Source organism: Lycium ferocissimum, chromosome 5, assembly GCF_029784015.1.
Source record: "Lycium ferocissimum isolate CSIRO_LF1 chromosome 5, AGI_CSIRO_Lferr_CH_V1, whole genome shotgun sequence".
Classification (NCBI taxonomy): Eukaryota; Viridiplantae; Streptophyta; class Magnoliopsida; order Solanales; family Solanaceae; genus Lycium; species Lycium ferocissimum.
Genome location: NC_081346.1, coordinates 75,393,197 through 75,416,556, shown reverse-complemented (window position 1 = coordinate 75,416,556; position 23,360 = coordinate 75,393,197). Strand labels below are relative to the sequence as shown.

General features: G+C 33.0%; 3 protein-coding genes across 4 annotated transcripts; 2 read left to right on the top strand and 1 right to left on the bottom strand.

Moving 5' to 3' along the window:
- Positions 1 to 1,392: 1,392 nt before the first annotated feature.
- LOC132057493 (rho GTPase-activating protein 5-like) lies at positions 1,393 to 7,840 on the top strand. Its single transcript, XM_059450117.1, has 5 exons — positions 1,393 to 2,468; positions 4,661 to 4,781; positions 4,917 to 5,036; positions 5,669 to 5,899; positions 7,061 to 7,840. Exons 1-5 carry the CDS (start codon positions 1,987 to 1,989, stop codon positions 7,562 to 7,564), a joined length of 1,458 nt encoding a protein of 485 aa, XP_059306100.1. The 5' UTR covers positions 1,393 to 1,986; the 3' UTR covers positions 7,565 to 7,840.
- Positions 7,841 to 8,858: 1,018 nt separating this feature from the next.
- Positions 8,859 to 14,531, top strand: LOC132057492 (uncharacterized). 2 transcript variants are annotated; one of them, XM_059450116.1, is made up of 9 exons: positions 8,859 to 8,945; positions 9,875 to 9,984; positions 10,704 to 10,879; positions 11,519 to 11,586; positions 11,674 to 11,775; positions 11,849 to 12,004; positions 12,861 to 12,971; positions 13,778 to 13,907; positions 13,985 to 14,531. In XM_059450116.1, exons 2-9 carry the CDS (start codon positions 9,884 to 9,886, stop codon positions 14,059 to 14,061), a joined length of 921 nt encoding a protein of 306 aa, XP_059306099.1. In that variant the 5' UTR covers positions 8,859 to 8,945; positions 9,875 to 9,883; the 3' UTR covers positions 14,062 to 14,531. The 2 variants fall into 2 exon arrangements, with proteins under 2 accessions (XP_059306099.1, XP_059306098.1); XM_059450115.1 differs by lacking the exon at positions 8,859 to 8,945 and adding an exon at positions 9,482 to 9,526.
- Positions 14,532 to 21,127: 6,596 nt separating this feature from the next.
- On the bottom strand, positions 21,128 to 22,910 carry LOC132057491 (FBD-associated F-box protein At2g26860-like). The gene has a single exon (XM_059450113.1). It carries the CDS (start codon positions 22,759 to 22,761, stop codon positions 21,346 to 21,348), a length of 1,416 nt encoding a protein of 471 aa, XP_059306096.1. The 5' UTR covers positions 22,762 to 22,910; the 3' UTR covers positions 21,128 to 21,345.
- Between the last annotated feature and the right edge of the window lie 450 nt (positions 22,911 to 23,360).

Sequence of the window (23,360 nt, the reverse complement as noted above, 5' to 3'; positions counted from 1 at the left end):
TCGCTAAAAACTAATTCTCATATTATTCATTCATTATGTAACAAATACAATCCATGTATTATTTATTCTCCTTAACAATCTCCGTATAATTCTCCACAAAACAATTTTCATTTTATTAATCTTTCAAATAATTTCTGTAGTACAATTTGTGTATAACTACTCCATCAACCAAGAAGTCCAATAAAGCAAATGTATTATTAAATATAATTTTCCTGCTTCCTTGGATCTGCAACTACCTTAACAGAACCAGGTACCTTCCTACACAATACAAGTTGTCATTATTCTTAGCATTAAAATATAGCCTTCATTTATTCCAAAATAATAAATAAAGCAGTAATAATTCAACTGTAGATGTGAAATGACCTGCAATAGAAATAAATAATTGTCAAAAGGTAGATAAGATCTATACATGATTAGGTCATATAATTGTTGGATTAGGAATATTAATTCTTCATGTTTATACACTGACTCCCTTCAATTAAACAATACAAGTCATGTGATAAAGAAATCAGGCTGACCTTTATTTTTATTTATTTTTTCCAAAATTGGTAATACGATTTGTCACGTTTCGCTTCTACAGAGTCAATTTGACTAATTTTTTCGAAGTAAGTTGACTTAAATTAATTTAATAGTCTTAAATTAAAATTTGGATATTCGAAAACTCCTCAAAAAGTACTATAAGTTGTAATGTTTCCCATATCACTATGGTGAACAAATATATCTTAAAATATTGATTAAAGTTCATGTAATTTAAATCTTAAGAAGCTAAAAGTGACAAGTACTTTAGGATGGAAGAAGTAGTACTTTTCATATAATTTTCAAATATGTAAATTTTATTTTACAATATTTCAAGAATCTATACTTAATTCATAGTCAAAATTAAATATTTTGATCCTCAAACCCGAACCACTTCACATAAATTGGGACAAAAGGAATATCAGACAATGTAAGATATATATCATATCATTTTATTTTTTGGTTTCCCACCGAATGTCCGACACCCTCATTGGGGCCCGATTAAATCCGAATTAAGCCAAAAAATCCCTTGATTTCCCACTCGGTGTCCGACACCCTCATTGAGGCCGATTAAATTCGAATACGGACCGAAAGTCCACATTGTCAGGTAACGCTCCCTAACAAAAATGACTCTATACTTAAAACTCGAATTCGATCAAGACTTTGATTAAGAATGAAAAAATACTTATCATTCCAACACAACTTTTATCGGTTATTATATCAAGGCTATAATTAGTATCCTACAAACATTCATAAAGAGAAAAACACACTATAGAAAGTGCCATGATAGAAGAGCCAAATCCAGCTAAGCTAGACAACTAGAAAAATGAGTTTTGATTCCAAAACAAGAAGAGGCTCTATAATAAACTCAATTCTCTTCTTTCTATAGTAGCTTCTATTCTCTCTATCTATCTACTTCCCTATAGAGCTTTCATAAACCAATACCATTAGGCCAAAGCATATAAAAGAAACCAAAGTAGTCCATAAAATAGGGAAATGAGAATGTATAGATAGTGATGATGACATTAATATCTCACCTTCCAAAAACCAACCTTTGCTTGAATCCAACTCTACTCAAAAACCCATCTTCCTCTCTGTAATCTACTAACCTACCAAACTATCATAAAAGGGATTTTACACTAGTTGTTGTAAATTTTCTTTAAAAAGTAGCCACCTAACTTTTCTTGCTTCTTCTTCTACCATTAAAACCCACCAAAAATATCCAATTTTTTTTTTTTTTTTTGGGTTTCTTGAAAATTACTGAAATTATTAGGTAGGAACTTTTCTTGTTTCTGTCATTAAAAAAAGATTTTTTGTTTTGTAGGTTTCTTGAAAATAACTGAATTAACCAAAAAAAAATCCAATCTTCACATAAAAAAAGGATTTTTTCTTTTGTGGGTTTCTTGAAAATAACTGAATTAACCAAAAAAATCCAATCTTTACATTTTTTTTTTTGTGGGTTTCTTGAAAATGACTGAAATAATACAACCCCCACATGAGTTACCTTCATCTTCAAGTTCCATTAGTATATTGCCTAGAGATAATGATGTTTCTTACCAAGAGAGTCTAATTAGTGGACCCAATTTGTATTATGTAGAAAATACTGAGGTACAAGTAGAAGGTGTTAGTATTTCTGGTAGTAAAAGAGAGAGAAAAAGGAGAGAAAGAGAAAGAGAAACAGATCAACTGTCTTTGTTAACACTTTTTGTAACTGGTTTTAGGAAATCTTTGGTTGCTTGTAGTAAGAGTAATTTTGATATTCAAGAATTGCTTGCTTCTTCTTGTTCTTCTTCTTCTATTTCTAGTTCTGCTCGTGCTAATTCATCAATGGAGATTAGTTGGCCTAGTAATGTTAGACATGTTGCTCATGTCACTTTTGATAGATTTAATGGTTTTCTTGGACTTCCTGTTGAGTTTGAACCTGAAGTTCCCAGAAGAGCCCCTAGTGCCAGGTTTGTTTTGTTTTATTTTCACTTTTTTCTATTAACCTCTTTGTTTTCGTTAGTTTCATTTTATACTGCTTTGAACTGCTAGACCTTTTCTTCGTCATGTTTTTCGGAAACAGCCTCCGAGGTAGGGGTAAGGTCTGCGTACACTTTACCCTTTCTAGATCACATAATATGGGATTTCACTGGGTATGTTGATGTTGTTGTTGTTTTTTCTATTAACCTGCATACTGCCATGTTTCTTTTTCAATTTGTTTTTAGTGGGGTTTTGTTTTAAATTATTCACTTTTTGTTTTATTTAGTATGATTATGATATGAAATGAGCTTAAACGAAGAAGTGGAGATTGATATTATGTTTTTTTTTTTCTTTTTCCTTTTAAAGTACTTTTCTTTTTCATTTGGTTTTTAGTGGGGTTTTATTGTAAATTATTTACGTTTTGTTTTATTTAGTATGATAATGATATGAAATGAGCTAAAATGAAGAAGTGAGAGTTCATGTAGTCGACCCCAACCTAGATTGTGACTGAGGCGTAGCAGTTATTGTTTGTTCTAAATCATTCATGGCCTAGGATATGTGCTTGGTGTTATTTTATTATTTATTAGTTTTATTTATTATTTAGTATGATGATGATATGAAATGAGCTTAAATGAAGAAGTGGGATTGAGGCGTAGTTTACTAGTTGTTGTTGTTTGTTCTAAATCATTCATGTTCTAGAATATGTGCTTGGTGTTATTTTATAATTATTAGTTTTTTTTGGTTTTGCCTTGTATGTGTTTCTAGTTTTATTGGGTTCTGATAACATTTAATGTTCAAATAATTTTTTATATGTGACATTTAGTATGCATTTGGACATAAATTAAGTGATATTTGAAGAAAAAAAAAGTAGTATTTGAACTTAAGTTGAAAAAATATCTGAAAGTTGAAGTTGGGTTTGGACATACATTTCACTTTAAAAAATGTTTGAAGTTTTTGGGGAATAAAACTTGTAAAAAAGCAACAAATATTTATGTCCAAACGAGCCCTTAATATTGAAATATTTGAATATGATTTTGAGAGATTCCATCTTCGTTATTATTATTATTATTCAAGTTTTATCTTTTTGTTCTTTTCTCTTTCTGGTAAGCAGAAGAAGGGCTGTAGGCTTCTTTAAGTTATCTTATTATTATTTGTTTGGAATTTTGACAGCCTTATCCAACATATGCTCTTGTTACAAGGAGAACATCACTTGTGGTTTAAATAATTATGGGAAAGCTAATAATTTATGCAGTGGAATGCATAAATATTTGATTAAATATGTCCATGAAATGATGATTAATGGTGCATCCTTGTAATTAGATTAACAGCAGCATGTTCTTTTGCTTCAAGTTGGAATTTTCCTTTCTTCATGATGAATACACTTACCAAATATTGACTATTTTTAAATCTGTGATAAGCACATAGTAGGTTAGAAAAATATGGATCGTTAAAGCATACTTTTCATTCAGTAATGGAGAAATTATATATATGTATGTGTGTGTGCGTGTTGAAGTGGTATCCACACACTGGAAATTCTGGGATATATTATCAAGATTTGAAAAAAATGAAGTATAGGCCTTTCACTTTTACTTTTTAGTTTCTTATGTCCATGAGTCTATAGTCTTCTCATACTGCAGTGGGAATATGTCAACCGCTTCTGGTCATTGCATCCTTCAACATAGTAAAAGAAAATGAAAAACGAAAAAAACTAAAAAAAAAAAAAAAAGAAGAAATGAAGAAAAAGTTGTTCTCTTTGCTCGCCGAACAAGCTGTTGTTTCATAAGTGTTACAATAGTAACTACTCCCTCCGTCCCAATTTATGCGAAGGTGTTTGACTGGACACGGAGTTTAAGAATGAAAGAGAGACTTTTTAAACTTGTGGTCTAAGATAAGCCATAGATATTTGGGTGGCTATGAATCATACCATTAAGGGTAAAATAAGAAGTCTAAAGTTAAATTGTTGCTACAGGAAAGAGTGTCACATAAATTAGGATGGTGGGAGTACAAGTTTTGTGAAGGCACACTACTTTTTTAGTTTTTTCTGACCTCTTTTGTTTTCTAGTAACTTTTGATCTTATCCTTGTTACGAGCTTTTTATATGGTGCAGAACGACATGTTCAGATTTTTGTCTAGTCAAAAAATGCCATGCTCTTCTAATTGATGTTGGTGTTGTTTTCTGCAGTACAAGAGTGTTTGGAGTTTCGACAGACTGCATGCAGCTTTCATTTGACTCCAGAGGAAATAGCGTCCCTACAATCCTTCTGATGATGCAAGGGCGCTTATATACTCAAGGTGGCTTACAGGTGTGCATCCACCAACTCTTTAATCTCCCTTATGTTGATCAATTAAAATGTTTGACTAGGTATCTATCACTGATATGTGTGATCTCGAGAAGTTACATAACTTTTCAATGATGAAAATGGGTTGTGGACTTGCAGGCTGAAGGGATCTTCAGGATCAATGCTGAAAATGGTCAAGAAGAATTTGTCAGGGAGCAGCTAAATAGGGGAATCATTCCAGATAACATTGATGTCCATTGCTTAGCAGGTCTTATAAAGGTGATATTCTGCACATGTTGCTCAGACTCTCCAAAAATGCTTCCAGTCCCATGTCTGGTCCTCCAAAAATGCTCTACTTTTGGAGGATCTGACATGCACCTAGCGACATTTTTGAAGAGTCAGGGCCACATAGATTTCATTTGACATTTTTGGGTAATTATTCGCCCGGATTGCAAGTGCTCAATATCTTTTGATATCAGCTTTTGAGGCGGAATTTCTCATTTTGTAGGAAGTAACTTCCATTAGTTGTATTTGAACTTGAATTAGAGTTTCTATTTCCGTAGCATCTTTCTTCATAAATGAAGCATGTCAATCTTTTACAACTCTTTGAACTAGCTAGAGTGTTCTGTTCAGGTGCGAAGCCACAGTGCAGTTTACAGGTTTGGTAGAACCCAGTAGCTTTGGCCTAACCCCTGTATTTTTATGTTAAAAATCCACTTAACATGTATAAATAATTTATCCAGAACCCAGTAAACTGACTTTTCTAAAATTCAGAACCCATAATCTTAAAATCCTGGCTTCGGCTCCGGTTCTGGTCCACTTAATTATTTTCTCTATGCATGTTATGGTTGTTTTAATTTTTCATTTCAGCTGTGTGGGGTAATTGACATGAGGTGATGATACTTTTATAGGCTTGGTTCAGAGAGTTGCCAAGGGGAGTTTTGGACCCTCTCTCACCAGAGGAAATTATGCATGCTCAATCGGAAGAAGAGTGTGTGTGCCTCGTGAGACTTCTTCCACCAACTGAAGCTGCTCTATTAGATTGGGCTATTAACTTGATGGCTGATGTTGCTCAATTGGAAAGTTTTAACAAAATGAACGCACGTAATATCGCTATGGTGTTTGCTCCAAATATGACACAGGTAGGTCAAAATTTCCATGCACTTGTAAAAGAAACATGAAGAAATTATGTCGTTGCTCCTATTGCATCTCTTTTCCTTTATCTTATCGTGTTTTTAAGTTTGGGGGGTGGGGTTTAGAGGTTGTGTTGTGGCTATGTCAAAGAGTGCAATTTCCATTTCTGGGGTCATCATGATCAGGAACCGTAATTGTTTGCATAAACAGCAAGAAAACTGGTCAACGAAACAAGAGAAATGACAAAATGGGCCCCTTAAGTTTGAGGATAGATTCAAAATAGTTCCTTAAGTGTGCATTTAACAGTTTTGGTCCTTTAAGTTTGCCAAATGTTAATACTTTTAGTCTGTGTTAAATATCTACCAAACCCTGTCAGTTAAATTTAGCAGGAACTATGAAACAAAAGGAAATTAATGGGAAATCAGATTTAGAGGTATAATTTTTGTATTTTCTACTATTTCTTATTTATTTCCAGAGTCTGGTATAACTTTTTAAGGTGTAATTTCTACTTGTTTATTTTTTATATCTTTTTAGAGCCCGTTTGGATTGGCTTATAAGTTGCTTATAAGCTTTTTAAGTGTTTGTAAAGCCATTTTGTGCATAAAATAAGCCCAAAAAAATAATTGTTTTTTTTTATAAAACAGCTCTTTTTAAGTTAGTCTTATAAGCTGTTTCCACTTTATAAGTTTTTAAGCCCATCCAAACAGGCTCTTAGTGTGTGTAGTTTTTTGCGTTGTATATATTTTAATTTGATGAGAATTTCTTCGTGTTTATGGTTAAATCTATTGTTCTCACTGTTTCCATCAATCTAACGAACATAAATTGTTAAATATTTGACGGAGACTAAAAGTGTTAACTTTCGACAAACTCAAAGGACCAAAACTGTTCAGTTCATACTTAAGGGACTAGTTTGAACCTACTTCAACTTCAAACAAAGTGGACCATTTTTGTTATTTTCTCAGGAAACAACTACAACAGTTCAATCTTTTTTTTTTATACCTGAAATCTCTCTTGGAACTTTGTACAAGTATGAAGATAAGCATTATTTCAAATGCCATAGACCGATCATTTCAGTGTGCACCGCTTCTTTCTGATGTTCTAATTTTAGAATAATACAGCAAGTGTTTTCTTCTATTAACAAAAAATGGTGAAACTTCTTCTTTCTGCAGATGGCTGATCCGTTGACTGCTTTGATGTATGCGGTTCAAGTTATGAACTTTCTAAAGACTCTAATTATCCGGACCTTGAAAGACCGAGAAGAATCTGTTGTAGAAGCCGGTCCCACACCAGAACTCGAGCCATTCGACGAAAATGGACATCAAAACGCTTCACAACCAATAGTTCAGACATCTAATGAGATCGAGGAGGAGGATATCTTTATATCGAAAGGACGACCCTCAAGTGGGCCGGCTAACTACCTCGGAGAAATTAAAGTTGAAAATGAATTACATGGACATGCGCTCGGTGATTGTCTCAGTGAAATCTCAAACACAAGTGGAAGAAGTCAACCAAAAATGCGAAGGACTAAAAGTGTGCATTCGAGTAGTTCTAGTACTCTCAGAGGATCGAAGAAAATGATTGAATGGCCGACTGGGAATTTAGAGAAGGGCAAAGAGGTTAGAATCATCGATAGGTTGAATGTGACAACAGAAAGGGTGGAAGCCTGGCGATGAATATATATGTCTCGCCACAACGGGCCATTGCTGCCTCATAAAGAAGTAAAATGGTTGTGATTTATGTTTTAAAAGACACTGTATTATCCCTGTTGTGTTGTAATTTGGGGTCATATTTTCTCAGTCTTGTGCTTTGCATATTGGTTACTTAGTAGTTGAAACAGGAATTCTGTCACCTTTCCCTCCTGGGCATGTTTGGATTGGGAAACTTAGCAGGATGAATGTAATTTATGTGTTCTTTTGTAGAATGAATATTGTTGTGGTTTCCAATTTCAATATGATTTTCTTCCTTTGACATTAATAAGTGACCAATAGTGCTTATGTTACCATTATTAAAATGACCAATAATGCTTTCTACATGCACTCAATAGATTGGATAATAATCACCAAATATTATGGTGATGTGGTAACACTCTTCCATCCTTAATCAGAGATCTCGGTTTGAGTTTTGGGAATGGAGTCGTCTTCCGTAAAGAGTGCTTTACCCAAATTGGGATTTTCCTGTGCGAATATGAATAGTTGGCCCCAAAATGACTCCTAAATGGTTGGGACTATCTGGATAGTTGGCCCAAAAATGAATACTGAATGTTGGATGGAAACTAAAAAAATAGTTTTGCATAAATGAAAAAATCACACATTAGATGTTTCAACTGAGTTGAGTTTTAATTATTACTCCTATAAAATTAATCCAAAGATTGGTTCCTTAAGGTGAAATTTTCACCGGTTGTCCCATTTAGACTCTCTTTTTATTTCTCTTCCAACTTATAGACCCTTAGAACACGGTTTAAAAATCACTTTTGAGCGGATTAAAAATCTTTGAGACAACATTAAACCATAGTCTAAAAAGAGTTGCAAGTTATGCAAACGTTAGACAATAATTTATTTTTTGTCTATAATGTTGAACAATATATAAGCAAACATTAGACACGAGTCTAACGTTGTTCCAAAAGCTAATTTCCTATGAGCTATATTTGTACCACTTTTAAAATATGAGCAAAATCTAAGTGATGGTAAAGAAAGGGACATTTGTATAGATTAGCCTTTGCTTAAATGATAAAAAAATTGTTTTTGAAAAAAGTAACAATTTTTACCAAACTTGAAAAGTTTAAAAACTGCCAAAACAAAACTAAAGTTTGAAAAACTAAAAAAGAAAATTTACAAAAAATATTTCAACCAACTTTTCCACCAAACGCCAAAAACAATTCTTCATGGGAGTAAAATATAACATCTCATACACTTTAGGGGCCAAAATACAATTCATTCAAAAAATAAAATCCAGTTTACCTTCTTAAAAAAATAACCATATTTTCTTCTAATTCACCACTATAACTAAAATGGCTAAATTCTAAAACCTTCAATTTTTTTTTTATTCATTGACTTGGTGTGTATATGGGCTTTCATTTTAAGGTCTTTTAAGTTTCTAAATTCAGTATATCAGTGTATATATTCATCTATAAAGACTCAATATTTTAAATTTTTTATTTGCAGAAAATTTAAATGGTTAGTGATATGCATATGGGTTTTTCATTTTTGAGCTCTTTTAAAATTTTAAATTCAGTATATGTAGATGTTCATCTATAAAGACTCAATTTTTTTTTGTTTGCATATGGGTTTTTCATTTTTGAGCTCTTTTAAATTGCTAAATCAGTATATTTGTAGATATTCATCTATAAAGACTCAATTTTTTTAAAGTTTTATTTGCAGTAAATTTAAATGCTTAGTGGGTTTTCATTTTTGAGCTCTTTGAAATTACTAAATCAGTATATTAAACATTCAATTTTTTTTTTTTGACTTTTTTATTTGCAGAAAATTTAAATGCTTAATGGTATGCATATAGATTTTAATTTTTGAGCTCTTTGAAATTGCTAAAATCATTATAATTTATAGATACATCCATAAATATTCAATTTTTTTTTTTTTTTTTTTTTACTTTTTATTTGCAGAAAATTTAAATGCTTAGTGGTGTGCATATGGGTTTTCATTTTTGAGCTCTTTGAAATTGCTAAAATCAGTATATTTATAGATGTTCATCTATAAAAAGATTCAATTTTTTTTTTTTTTTTTTTTTTTTTTGCAAAAAAAAATTAAATGCTTAGTGGGTTTTCATTTTTGAGCTCTTTGAAATTGCCAAATCAATATATTTATAGATGTTCATCAATAAAGATTCAATTTTTTCACTTTTTAATTTTGCAAAAAATTTAAATGCTTATTGGGTTTTCATTTTTGAGCTCTTTGAAATTACTAAATCAGTATTTCTGTTGATGTTCATCTATAAAGACTTTTTTTTTTTTTCACTTTTTAATTTTGCAGAAAATTTAAATGCTTAGTGGATTTTCAAGAATGAGGATCCAATGTAGTATTGATGGGAAATTGTTCAGTTCTTTACCCCCTTTAACTCCTATTTCACTCCCATCTCCAAAGTAAGATTCAATTCTTTATTTTCTCCGAGTTAGTTTGCGTTTGACTAATTAATTTGAACAACACTTTTACTAATGTTAGAGTCAAATTTGTGTTCCGCCAAGGTTTCAAAAGTGCTTCCAGGAAAGAAAAAAAACACTATTTTCGGCTTCTGAAAAATAACTTTTGCGACTATTCAAAAACGCTTAATAGGCGTTTGGCCATAGATTCCAAATATTTTTCTCTTTATTTGGTATTTATGGAGTTGGAGTTGTGTTTGGTTATACTTTTTGCAAAGAATATTCGGAATAATGTTCATGCTTGAATGTATTTAGAGACAACTTCAAAAGTGAAAAGTGAGTTGGAAAAATGGGTTATAAATTGTTTTGCAAACTCGAAATATAACTTCAAGTTGGATTTGTAATTTTCATGGCCAAATAGTGATTTTCAAATAAAAGTGAAAATTTATTCCGGAAAAAAGTGAATAATTTTTTGGCCAAACGGGTCCTTATTTCCCAAAAGTTTGGCCAAACACCGCAATTGTCTAAAATAAGCATTTTTCAAAAAAAAAAAAAAAAGAAGCTTTTTTTTTTCCAAAAAATTAAACACTTTTGTCTTCCTAGAAGCTTGACCAAACGGGCTAGTAGTTTTATGTTGTAAGATGGATAAGATATATGTTTAATTATTTTGCAGAGAATGACTTTTTGGGTTTTAATTTTTTTGTTCAATGCTTGATTCTTAGGGAGATACATCTTTGGTATGTGATACCCAATGAGGTTAAGGGTGAATCCCTTTTGAACAAATATATGGAAATTCTATCACCTTGTGAGATTGAAAAAGTTATGAGTTTTCAAAGAGATGAGTTGAGGAAAAGTGCTTTGCTTGCTCGTGCGCTTGTCAGAGCTACCATTGCTAGATGTAAGATATAATGTTGAATTGAATTTGCTTGCTGTTGGTTAAGAAGAATCAGTTACTTGCACGAATGAAATTGATAGTATGAATAGTTAGAAGGTTATGTGCATCACGCGTATTTTCTCTAAACTTACTGTCTAATGTCTATGGTTGTTTTAGGTATGTTTTTCTTTTTATTTGCAGTGCAGGCAAATAATGTGGTCATTTAATGTATTCAGATCAAAGTATAGACATTCGTTGAGTGAACAATGGTTTCACATAACAATTCATATCGTTGAAATTAAAATTTTGTGTTGAAGGATGTATCCTTTGGTTGAATAGAGATTCAACCTTCCTTCCACAAATGTAACTATTCAGTTGTTCTGATGGCTACGGATTGTTACTTTGTGATCACTGAGTTTTGAAATATAAATGTGAATGTGTTCGTTTGCTGCTAGTAGAACTCAAAGAAATTGTAAAGGATGTGCTGTCTTTCCAATCGTTTCATTTCAGTTTCAGATTTGAAAATTTATTTGTTTATAAGTTATCAAGTGTGCAAGAAAAATTTTCAGTTCTTCAAAAATAATTTGCTCTATCATGACTTATCATAACAGAGTAAGAGAATTTAACTGTCCGATGGCTCATGAAGACGTTGTTTTTTGCTAGATCAGATAAATTCTTCAGTGACACCCAAATCCCTCAAGTTTAGGAATAATGTTCATGGGAAACCAGAGGTTCGTCTTTCAATGCCTTTCGATTGGTTTGCTCATGTTTTCCTTCTGGTTTTGTGTACAATTCACATTATGTGGTTATGTCAATAGGTCGATTGGTCGTGCAGTTACAATTGGGAGCCGCCTTCTTTGCATTTCAACATCTCGCATACGTCATCTCTGATAGCCTGTGGTGTGACAATAAATTCTCCTGTAAACATTCTTGTCCTCAAGTCAGTTTATGTTGTATATTCAGATAAGTGGTAAATACTTCTTTTATTTATAGATTGGTGTGGATGTGGAGGAAAAACAAAGAACAACAAAGCACAACATATTGGCTTTAGCTAGAAGATACTTCTCCAAACATGAACTTGAAGTGTTGACTGCTATTAGAGATCCCTATATCCAGAACCAGGAGTTTGTAAAGTTATGGACTCTGAAGGTAAGTCTATTTTGATGTCTTGATATTTCGTTAAAGTTTCTGATAATATCACCATGTTTACGGGCTAATCATGTTTAGTTATTTGCTCAATTATAACAATCATAACAATTAGATATCTTAAGAATGTAGCTATCCTAATTATCTTTATGTTTCAAGGATCTGGCATACTCATGTCCAATCTTTCTTTCATTTCTTCATACAACTCGCTCATGATATAACATTAGATTTTCCATGCTCCTTTGCCTCGGGAAAAATAGAACTTTATTTTCCACGTTTTAGTCATTAAGCAGATGCTGGTTGTTTGAACTTCTCGCAGTTGCCTTGAATCTTGCCCCACTTTTAGCATTTCAAATTTGAAATAGGTATAAAGATGAAAGTATTCAGAATGAAGCTATTTTCTCCCAAAACTTCCTTTGTTAATTCTTTCTAAGGCGAGGCTGGAAATAAGCACTTGTCTTACATACAATAAAAAGATAATCTGAATGGAACGGAATAGTCATTGGTAGTATTCTACTATTTTACGAAGAGAAAAAGTTAAAGGCCTGTGGGTATAAGAAGATTTACAGGAGTCTCTGAAGGAATAAACAAGTTTCTGAAGGAATAAACAGACTTTCTTAAGATCAAACGTAGTACATTCTATTATTAAAGAAGTGTTAATTTTGGGGGTTGCTCTCTTCATGAACTGTGGTTTGTTAGCAGTAATTTGTTGAGTTGTTGAGCAGGTCCGCAACTTGAATAACAGCTGGTTAGGTTAAAATTTCCCTTGAAATGGTGGTGCTTCTATCGAAAGAATCAATATTTCGTTATTCTTATTATCTATTAAGTTGAATTTGCTGAGGAAATATATTTCTTGCAGGAGGCATATGTAAAAGCACTTGGGAAGGGTTTCTCGGGTGCACCTTTCAAGACATTTACTATTCGTGCTACCGGAGAACACTTTGATCTGTCTCAGAGTTCAAGTGATGAGGTATGCATGCTGATATTTTCTATTCAAGTTTGATCGCTAATTCAGAGGAGCTTATGTTGTTGGTGCAATGACAATGATGTTAACTGTCATGTTATATCAAATGCTAACGGGTTCAATCAGCATGATACAGTTCCTTCTATGGGATCAGCCATGTGGTTTTTTTTAATTTTTATTTTTATATGAAAAAAGGTGGTTAGGCTGAACCATTTAAGAGGATTAAATATGTAACATCAGCAAGTAGTTATGATGTACTCCTAAGCCTTGTCCAAACCGAACATTTCCTCTTTACTTTTTTTTTTTTGAGAAAATGACAAATATGGTCCCTTATGTATGAGAGTAGGTTCAACATAGTCCCTTATGTATGCACTTTCAGTTTTGGTCATTTAAGTTTGCCAAAAGCTTAACACTATTAGTCTCCGTAAATATTACCGAACTCTGTCTATTAGATTTGACGGAAACATTGAAAGAAAAAAAAAAAGAAAAAAAAAAAGGAAATTAGCTGGAGCTCACATTTAAAGGTACAACTTTTGGAGTGTCTGCTATTTTTCATTTATTTTCAGAGCCTGTTTTATCCAAATAGGGATCAAGCTGAACTGTGAATTAAATGTGTAACATCAGCAAATATTTCTACTATAGAAATGGCGCCTCGATCAAACAGAGCAGTTTTCTATTACTGTTTTTCGTCAACATTACACCCTTTCAGTTTCCTCCTCCTTCTGCGACTCCGGAGCAAGTACTAGCTAGCTACTTTATAGAAGACAAGGTTACACTGAATGCTTTTATTGATATGCAAACTTTTCTTTCAGGCATGTGAAATAGTTGTGGATTCTCTTTATAACGCCGATGACAGTACAAGCAATTGGCAGTTCATGCTCCTGGAACTGGCTGGTTCTCATTATGCTGCCATTTGCACAGAAAAGGATGTCAAATCCAAAGGTAAGAAAAAGTATCTTTCTCCATGAAGTCGAGAATGTCAACGAAGAAAAGTTCTTAACACGTTCTAGTTACTACAGGTAATTGGAATAATCCTATGAAGTTGACAGTGTGGAACACAATCCCATTTGTTGAAGACACACGTGTTTCTGGCTAAGTGGCTAATTTATCAGACAAATTAAGACCATTTGGTTGACTGGGTAATTTATTGGATGAAATAATGGTCAAAAACACACCTAAACTATCATTCCCTTTGTATTAAAACACACCTCTATGTTGAGTTGGCTAAATATTTGAAATCAATCGATAACAGGCGTGTGGAGGCCAACTCAGCAACGAGGTGTGTTTTAATACAAAGGGAGTGATAATTTAGGTATGAAACTCGCGAAAAGGTAATAGTTTAGGTGTGCTTCTGACCATTAACTCTTTTGGATCCCAACAATTTATGCTGGAAAAAACAGATTGTTAATGCAAGCATTCTCAATATTCTTGACCATTTCTTGTGTATCATTGGGCCAACAACTAAATAGTTAGTTTCAGTTTTCTTTTGTGGATAGCAGACACTTGTGTAATGTGGTATCACTGGTATTGACTACTATTGTTTCAGTTTGCACTGATTGTGGGCATTGTTACTCTGTTCTGTACCTTATTTTTCTTCACTTTTATCGCGAAGAAAGTGAAAAATCATTTGTCACTGTAGTAAGAGAGAATTGGAGGTAATTACATAAACTTCACACCCTTCTTTACATCTAAAGATAAGGTCCTCTAACCATCCAAACGATATTCATTGAGCCTGCTCTGAATAATCCTCCTTTTGTGGAGCTTCATTCATCAGTAATAGGAATGCTATACATTAGCCTTCAAGTGCTTGTGCTTACACATTTATGGATTGAACTGAATATAAGGCACTGGCAGTCATCAAGGGTTCTCGAGTCATTACATTAGAAAAAGATATTAACAGATTCTTATTGAATCATGTTGAGACATGAATCAAATCAAACGTAGTCAGAGAAAGTAATAAACATAGTATGTAAAATAAACAAATTTGTTTTGTTTTTTCAAACATAAACTGAAAAACAAGCACTCTAAAGTATATACTGTCCCAGTGCATCTAGAATCTGTTCATATCTTGCAAAGCTGCACCAATTTGTGGACCCAAATCTGCAAAACTCATGCCACTATAATGCTACTTAAGGTCTTGCGTACATACTGCCCTCCCTACACTCCACTGGTGGGATTACACTGGATATGTTGTTCTTTTGTTGATGATCTAATCCTGCCTGGCCAATACAGCACGAAAAGCAATAATTACTGCATTTTGAGCAACCAATACAGCATTTCGAGCAACCGATACAGCATCATGAGCATTATATAATGCCTCCTGACCTGCAAGTTGAGCCTCTCAAGCAAACAATAATGCCTCCTGATCTGCAAGCTGAGCCTCTTGAACAATGAATAATGCAAGCCGAGCCTCTTGCTCTTTCAACTGAAGCTTTCGATCTCTCAACTCTGCCAGAAGCTCCACTACCTCTGCCCGAAGCTGCAGTAACTCTGCCTGAAGCTTCACTAAATCTGCCTCTTGATCCGCACAACTCTCCATCTGCATGCCTGTTTTGTTAATGTTGAGAAAGAATCACACGAGTGGCTTATGCCAAGCAGCAGAACCAGAGGGTGAATCAGAATGTTCTGAATAGAGAAGACAAATAACTAAAGGATTTAATGAGGTTCGGCAAGCCTAATTCTCGGGGCAGAAGCACAGAGAGTTTTTCACTATGAAAGAGAAACAAGTGTACAATATAATGATCCCCAACTATAACCCATATATATAGATCCCAAGTAGTCACAACCTATAAGAGAAAGTTTTCCCAATCCTAAAGGACATGTTTTCCTTTCCTAGATCTATTAGAACAATGTGTTTCCTAAATATACAAGGGAAAAATTTAAGACATAATTAACAGTTAAAATACCTCGCATATCAGCCAAAGGAGAAGCCAAAGGAGAAAATAAACACCAAAAGAGGGTTGTGTACGTATCTCACAGGGATGAGGTAGCATAGTTCGTGAAAAATTTAAAATGTAAAAGAAATTTGAAAATATATTGTTCTTTTTTGTTGGATTGTGTAGAAAAATGAAAAATGTAAAATAACAATAACATACTCAGTGTAATCTCACAGCCAAAGGAGAGGTAGAGTTACGATAATGGTCAAAACCACATCTAAACTATGACTTATTCGCGAGTTTCACACTCCAACTGTCCATTGTTCCCTTTGCCTACCTGAATTATCACTAGCTATGTATTAAAACGCACCTAATTGAGTATATGATGATAGTTCAGGTAGGTAGCATAGTTCGTTTTGATACATAAATGTGATAACTTAGATGATAATAGTGTAAAAGAAAATTTGAAAATATTTCATGTGTATGTTTACCATTAACTCTTAGTTTATCTAGTAATTAATGTTATCTCCCACTTGTACATTAAAGTGGCAAGAAAACCTGCAAGTCTGCAACAAATAAATTAAATTATCCAAACACAAAGATCATCCAAATATTTTTCAAATAGATAAAAAAATTGACAACGACCCCACTTTATGGGATTATACCAGCTATGTTGTTGTTGTTATATATAAAATTGGACAATGGAAAAAAGCAAAAAAGAAGTTTAAACGACATAAGGCAACCTAGTCCTTTTATCGATCGGGCCATAGGAACAATACCGGGGCAGGAAGATTGTGATCCACATTGATGTAACGAAAGTGAATGGACCCACGACAATGACAAAACATCCTAAATATTCGACCCGTTTGCCAAAAAGTCGATTACTATGCCCTACCTCGTTTCTGGGTGGGTGGTACCTAATACAACAACAAGGTAAAGTGTACGCATATTTTACCCTACCTCGTGGAGATGACTTTTGACTCAAAGTTGTTGTACAAAGTATGGAATCAATAATAGAAAATGGACCTTAAAATAAACTTTTCAGATTTGAGTGCAAAGACCACCCGTTACAGCAGTAACCACGAACAATGACTGCAACCAAAATCATATACAGGGTTTAAAAAAGGGTTTATATATTGATCCAACGGATAAGGTTAACTCTTGGAATTAAATCAAAGGATTAATTCCATAACAGTCACTTAAGTTGGCACAGTTGTCATTAGGACACTCGAAGTCATCAAGTGATCAGATAGATACTCCAATTTGGTTAAAAAATACACACAACCTTTTGTTTCACGTTTTTTAGGTTACTAGTCGTTTTTAAGGTTACTAGTCTCTCGACACGTGCGTTGCACGTGATTGTCAAGTCATGTAGTCAAGGTGATCACAGGGGCGGAGCTACAGGGGTGCAAGGGGTGGCAATCAAACCCCCTGGAAAATTGCACTATATATATACGGTGAATTTTTTTATTCATGTACAAATATTATTTTTGCATTCCCTTAACAAATGGAGATTTCGGATCAGTGGATGAGTTTACCATTTCGAATCTCAAACTTTTTTAATTTTCAACCCCTTATCAAATGTTCCTGTTATCCCATATCGCTTGGCATTGGAGTACACACTTTTTGTTAAGTGATATCAATATTTAAGTAAAAAAATTGACTTAAAAACTATACACGAATGAATACAGTAATCGGATTTTTAATGATTAATGTTGATTGTTGAATGGTTACTTCTTTGTCATGTCAAGATAATTGCATATCGTCTGAACCTATTAAGATGAACAATCAAAGTTTAGTTAGAATATGCAATTGTTTTTATTTATTTTTCTTTTATGATGTACAATCATGTCATTAACCGTATCTCACCTAGTACTTCCTTAGAGCCGATAGTCCGAGTGCATGTTCGTTTCATTCATTTCGTTTGTTATGTCATAACCAAAACTCTTGTTACCGATGTTGAAACTCCTCTTGAAAGTGTAACGTACAGTTTCCCATGTGAGAAAATGTGTTGCGGTTGATACAATCCAATGTTGAGGATTGTATATATTATTTATTGTTATTTTGTAATGAATATTATTTTTAAAGAATTTGAAAGTATATCCTTCATTTTTAGGAGGAGAAAGTTAAATTTTAGGAATGAACATATGCTTGTTAGTGAATTTACTCGTTCTAATTTCTGCATGTATGACGTTATTGTTAAATCCACGACAAATCATCCCTGTATTATTACATAATCCATTGGAAGGGATCTAAATTTTTCAGTAGCATGATTGGTGCATTTTCTATTAAAAAAATAACCTGTTTAAGGGAAGATAAAATATGTAAATTTTTTGTTCGTGTATGTAAACACCTAAATATATACATACATATTAATATGGTATACATTAAGTAAGAGACTAAGAAAAACGTAAATGACATAATGATTTGACAACGTACCTATGCGAGTGAAAATCATTTGGTGTTAAAATAACAATAGTAATTGGTATGATCTTCTGCAAATTAAGTCAAAAAGTCAATTACTATGCCCTTACCCGGGAGAGGTAGAGGTTGTTTCTATAGAAAAAAAAAAAAAAAAAAAAAAAAAAAAAAGAGCAATCTGGGAAAAGAAATAACAAAAGTGCAGAAACAACAGACCAAAAAATCATTAACAAACAATACCAAACTGCCACAAAAAATCATACGATAATAACATAAATCAAAAAGGATAAGTAAAACTACAAGATACTACATCTTCTGCAAAGTCAAAACTCATAAACATCTTTCTTCTGATCTCCACCAACATTTCGCAACGCAACGATAGAATGAGGATAAAGTTACATTGAGAAATTTTATTTTAAAGGAAACTAAAAAAGGGGTGGCAACTCACCTTTTCGCAGAGCAACAATTCTCTTCAAAGCAGGATAAGCTTTGTGTCTATTCAAAGTGTGTGTTTAAATTTAATTAATAAATGGGATATTTAAATAGATAAAAAGGATATTTTAATTAAATTAAAGATTTATTTAAATGAGAGGGATGTTTAAATAATTTAATTTGGATAAATATAACTCCACGGCATCAAATTTAATAATTCTTAGAAAAATATGGTATTAAAATAAACTTTTCAGATTTCATTGTTTAATTATAAAGTCAGATCTTTTCTTTCCTGCATATGCATATTGATCCCATTACAGCAGCAATTGTGACTCGTTCTTCCAATGACTCCCTTATGGTTCTGAATTGATTCGTAATGACTGCAACCAAAATCAAATACAGGGTTTTAAAAAGGGTTTATCAATACTATTGATCCAATGGAAGATTTTGATATGTTTAAAATTGTATTGCATGGACCTTAACTCATTTGAATTAAAACAGAGGATTAATTCCTCAAACATCAATCATGTATATAAAGACATTTTCTTGACTTACAAAAGAATATTAGTTATGAGATACAAATTAATAAACACGGCAATGAAAAGCAGTTGTCATTAATGTAAAATCGACACACAAGTCATCAATGATCACATACATTATGCATTAAATAACGAAAAACAAAAATTTCATATGAACAAAATAAAATTGATATTTAATTTGGTTAAAAAATACACACAACCTTTGTTTCACGTTTTTAAGGTTATTTTTTAATCCCGTCCATATTATATGTCATTTATGTTTTTGCACCTCTTTAAAAATACAAATAGAATAATTATAACAGTATATGTCTAAATTGTTTTTTGGGTATATGGGGGTTATGTCTAAACTACACTTTGTATCTCCTTAAATAACTTATTTAACACTCCAAAAATTAGAATAGTATAAGTGTCAGAAAATTGTATTTGGTCAAATAATTTACATTCAAATGGAAACTTTATATACCCCTTCAAAAAATGTTCATATTATGTCTCACCAATTTACCCTATTGATTGTCTGGTATTTTCAGCAACTTTCCGCTAATGCAATGAAACTTCTTTATTCAATCAATGAATTAACGTTGAACCATATATTTAAGAAGTTAGTTAATAAATCTAAAGGATATTTAAGAATAGCGTTTCTATAAAATCCATCCGCTGGCTTCTTTCTTTTTTAAATATTATTCTTAATGTTAATATATTATTAGTAAATAAATCAATTTAATGATTTTATACCCGTATGTGTCAAAATTGCATTAAAGACCAGCAGAAAATAGGGACAAAAGTGCAAATGACCCGTAGTCTGAATGCTATGTGGCATCATTCAAGAGTTCGTGCACATTCTTAGTTTACACATTTTCCTTTGCCTTACATAATTATGTGCATCCAAGAAAATGTTCTGGTAAAATTCTATGAACAGATGCAACCTTTAATGGATGTCATTTTTACTCATTAAGTTCCAAAGATTACTAAGTTGGTTTAGCTGTATTAATATTAAGTCTCGCAACTGTTAAGGTTCTAGAAGTTAACCAAATTCCTGTTCCTATGTCAAGCCAAAATTCGAATGAGAAATACCTAATCTTTATAACATACTAAATAGTTTACCATAAAAGTCATCGTCATCAATTAAAGTAAGACTACATATATACATGTCTTGTATTCATTTAATTGATATAAATATTGAGTGTCTCAACTCAGAGCATTGCATAATTGAAATCAAATTAGTCATTCTTTATTCTTGGTTAACGATTTAAAGAAAGAGACTAATTGTAAACGACTAGGTACAAGTTTTTGATCCATTAGGTTTCCTTTATTAAACACAAGAAATTATCTTTAAATAAGGATTAAGGAATAACCTCCATGATCCATTTTTGAGTCATTTCATGATGAGTCATAATCTCTTTAATCCCTTTATTTAGATCCAAAATAGTCCCTTTATACTTACCACTCAGCGGACAACAAATCAGTCGTCTCATAATAAAATTTCTTATTACGTAGATATTTAGACCATACTGAAATTATTTTCGACACTTCTTGATGAAGTAAAAAGTTTCATTAAAAAAGGCATCACGGATTACATGAGAAGCGACTACGCTATATGATTAAGGAGCTAACAAAATCCAAAAGTTGAATGGCACTATTTAACAGAGTTAAGTTGCTCCAGCTAAATAAGATAAAAAACATCTAGCTCTTAGGGAGTACTTTGGAACGTCTGCGGTTCCTTCTGTCCAAACACACCAAAAATACTTGCGGGGATCATCATCCAGATCTTCTTAATGGCTTTATCAACTCTTTGTAAGCCAACTTTTTCACATGCATCTTCAATTGTGTGTGCCTGTGTGGCAAGCCCAACTGAGTCCAAAGTAGAAAAGGACATGTTTCAAAGGTCAACAACAACAACAACAGATACTTTCTGAATTTTGAAGACACATGTAACACATGCTGATGTGTTTCTTCTGTTGAGGTTGTCCTGAGTCAAACATGCTTCATCGAGGGATGTCCAGCTGAATTTTCCGTGCTTTTTTAAAGGAAAAATAGTAGTAGAAATTCATAAACTTAGAGGTGCCATGCACTTGCTCATTAGTCTAAGTACTAACAGTCAAAACCTCTTTTAAACTATATTGTGCGGTAACGAGATCTTGATTTGAGGTTGAAATCAAGAAATGTCACGACAACATTTGAAGAAGTTCTAGGAAACTTCAAAACCTCCTCCGATGCCTCTTCTGGTATGTCATCAGGGTCATCCCAAACAATTATCAGTTTTTCTAATACACGTGCATTCTTCAAGAAAAACCTTAGTAGCTCCATCTCATTGTCATGGTATTTGAAACCAGCCAACTTAATCGATTTTAGATGAGATTCGAAGCACACAAAGCTTTCACTAGGTTCATGCATCTTCAAGGTTTCATCCCTGCCATCAGCATCATCGGAAAACAAATTAAGAACCTCTAAATTAGGAGAATGCTTGAGCAATAGCATCATGACTTCCATGCTAAATACATCAATTGTCACTGTCAATTTTAAGGACTTGAGGTTATAAAACGTGACCGGGAAGTTTCTTAGTTGTTGAGATACACTACACAGACCCCAAATGGACAACAAGCATAATTTCAAAGCAGATGTAGAAGGAACATTCTTGATCATCTTATGCACAAGCATGCCAAGTTCTTCGGTTACATCATCCAGATCAAAAAATAAGATGTGAACAACTTCTATAGAGAAGAGATTCTCTAAAATTATATCCTTTGCCATTGGAGCACCATATTTCAAGACCTTGAGATTCGGGCAAGAAATTTTGACATTACAATTTCTGTAAATTTCTCCATCATCATCACCTTTCTGTAGAGACACGTAAACCAGAGATGTCGAAGCAATATCAATCGTAGTTCCAAAAGTACACTCTTCCAGTATCAATTTTTCTAGGACGGGACATTTTGAGAGCAAACCACATGTCAAATGCTCGTTCGATAAGTTAACTCTCTCAAGATTAAGCAATTTGAGCTGGGAAAATCCCATATGATTAGGCAGCTTAAGTATGGCCCTATAAAGCTGTAATTTCAAAACTCGTAAAGATTCACAAGTCGCAACACAATATGGCAACTCAAACTGCGCAACAGGACAAAAACTTAACACAAGTTCTTGAACATTTCGCTTAGTTGCCACACGAACCCATCGAAAAATAGCCTCTTTATCAAAAAGATTGCCACAACAAAGCTTAAAGCAAACAAGACTAACCCCACATTGGGAAATTAAGACCGTATTGATAAAGTCTTTAAAATTTTCAGCCATAACCAAATCCCAAGGCCGTTTAATCCGTTCATAACGAAAGAGATTAATATCGAAATGCAAGTAAGGCATTGTCCTCCATATATAGTTCCATCTTTTAGACAAAATGCTTAAGTGAACCACATCAAAAATGTAAAGAGATGAAAGGATATTGTGGAGTATATCATCTGGCAAATAGCTTATTCTATCAATTCCTTCACTTGCACTTGTACCTAATAACTTAGGTTTTGCTGATGATTTTTCCATCAAATCTTTTATTTTTTGAACGAATAGAAAGCTGAAAACAAGACTGATTTTCAATGAAAAGTGAGATTATCTTTGCTTTATCAGTAGGATTTTGAAACAAAGACGCCACCAGTGTTTTACAGAGAATGAGAGGGATAGAGAGCCACTTTTGAGGCTTTCTTGCGGGTCTGTGTAAGGGTTTACCACATTATATTTTGGCTTAATGCATATGATTTCCCGTTAATTTTGAATTCGTCCTCAGGTGTGTCTAGCAAACGCCATGAATATGATTTATATTACAAGCATAAATTAAATTAGAAAAATAAAGGTAGAGTAATATTTTTGACGTGTGGGCTATTCTTTAGGTCATGTATGTGTCGGTTTTTGCTGATTCTACTCTTTTACTGCCGGCTTAATTAAGAGCTACTCATTTTTGCTTTCTCAATTGCTGCTAATCTTAGCTAAAAGATGGTATAATTAAATTAGAATATATATTATCATGTTGCTACATTGAAGATGGAATATTATGTAAGTCAGATTGTATTTGATAGACACACTTGAGGACGAATTCAGGGATTCAATAGGAACACACTTAGCTGAAGTGCCAAAATTAAAAATAA

Coding starts and splice junctions, on each gene's coding strand:
- LOC132057493 (XM_059450117.1), top strand. CDS start 1,987: ATGACTGAAATAATACAACCCCCACATGAGTTACCTTCATCTTCAAGT. Junction 2,469..4,660: donor AGAAGAGCCCCTAGTGCCAG/GTTTGTTTTGTT, acceptor TGTTTTCTGCAG/TACAAGAGTGTTTGGAGTTT. Junction 5,900..7,060: donor TTGCTCCAAATATGACACAG/GTAGGTCAAAAT, acceptor TTCTTTCTGCAG/ATGGCTGATCCGTTGACTGC.
- LOC132057492 (XM_059450116.1), top strand. CDS start 9,884: ATGCTTAGTGGATTTTCAAGAATGAGGATCCAATGTAGTATTGATGGG. Junction 9,985..10,703: donor ATTTCACTCCCATCTCCAAA/GTAAGATTCAAT, acceptor CTTGATTCTTAG/GGAGATACATCTTTGGTATG. Junction 11,776..11,848: donor GTGTGACAATAAATTCTCCT/GTAAACATTCTT, acceptor TTTTATTTATAG/ATTGGTGTGGATGTGGAGGA.
- LOC132057491 (XM_059450113.1), bottom strand. CDS start 22,761: ATGGAAAAATCATCAGCAAAACCTAAGTTATTAGGTACAAGTGCAAGT.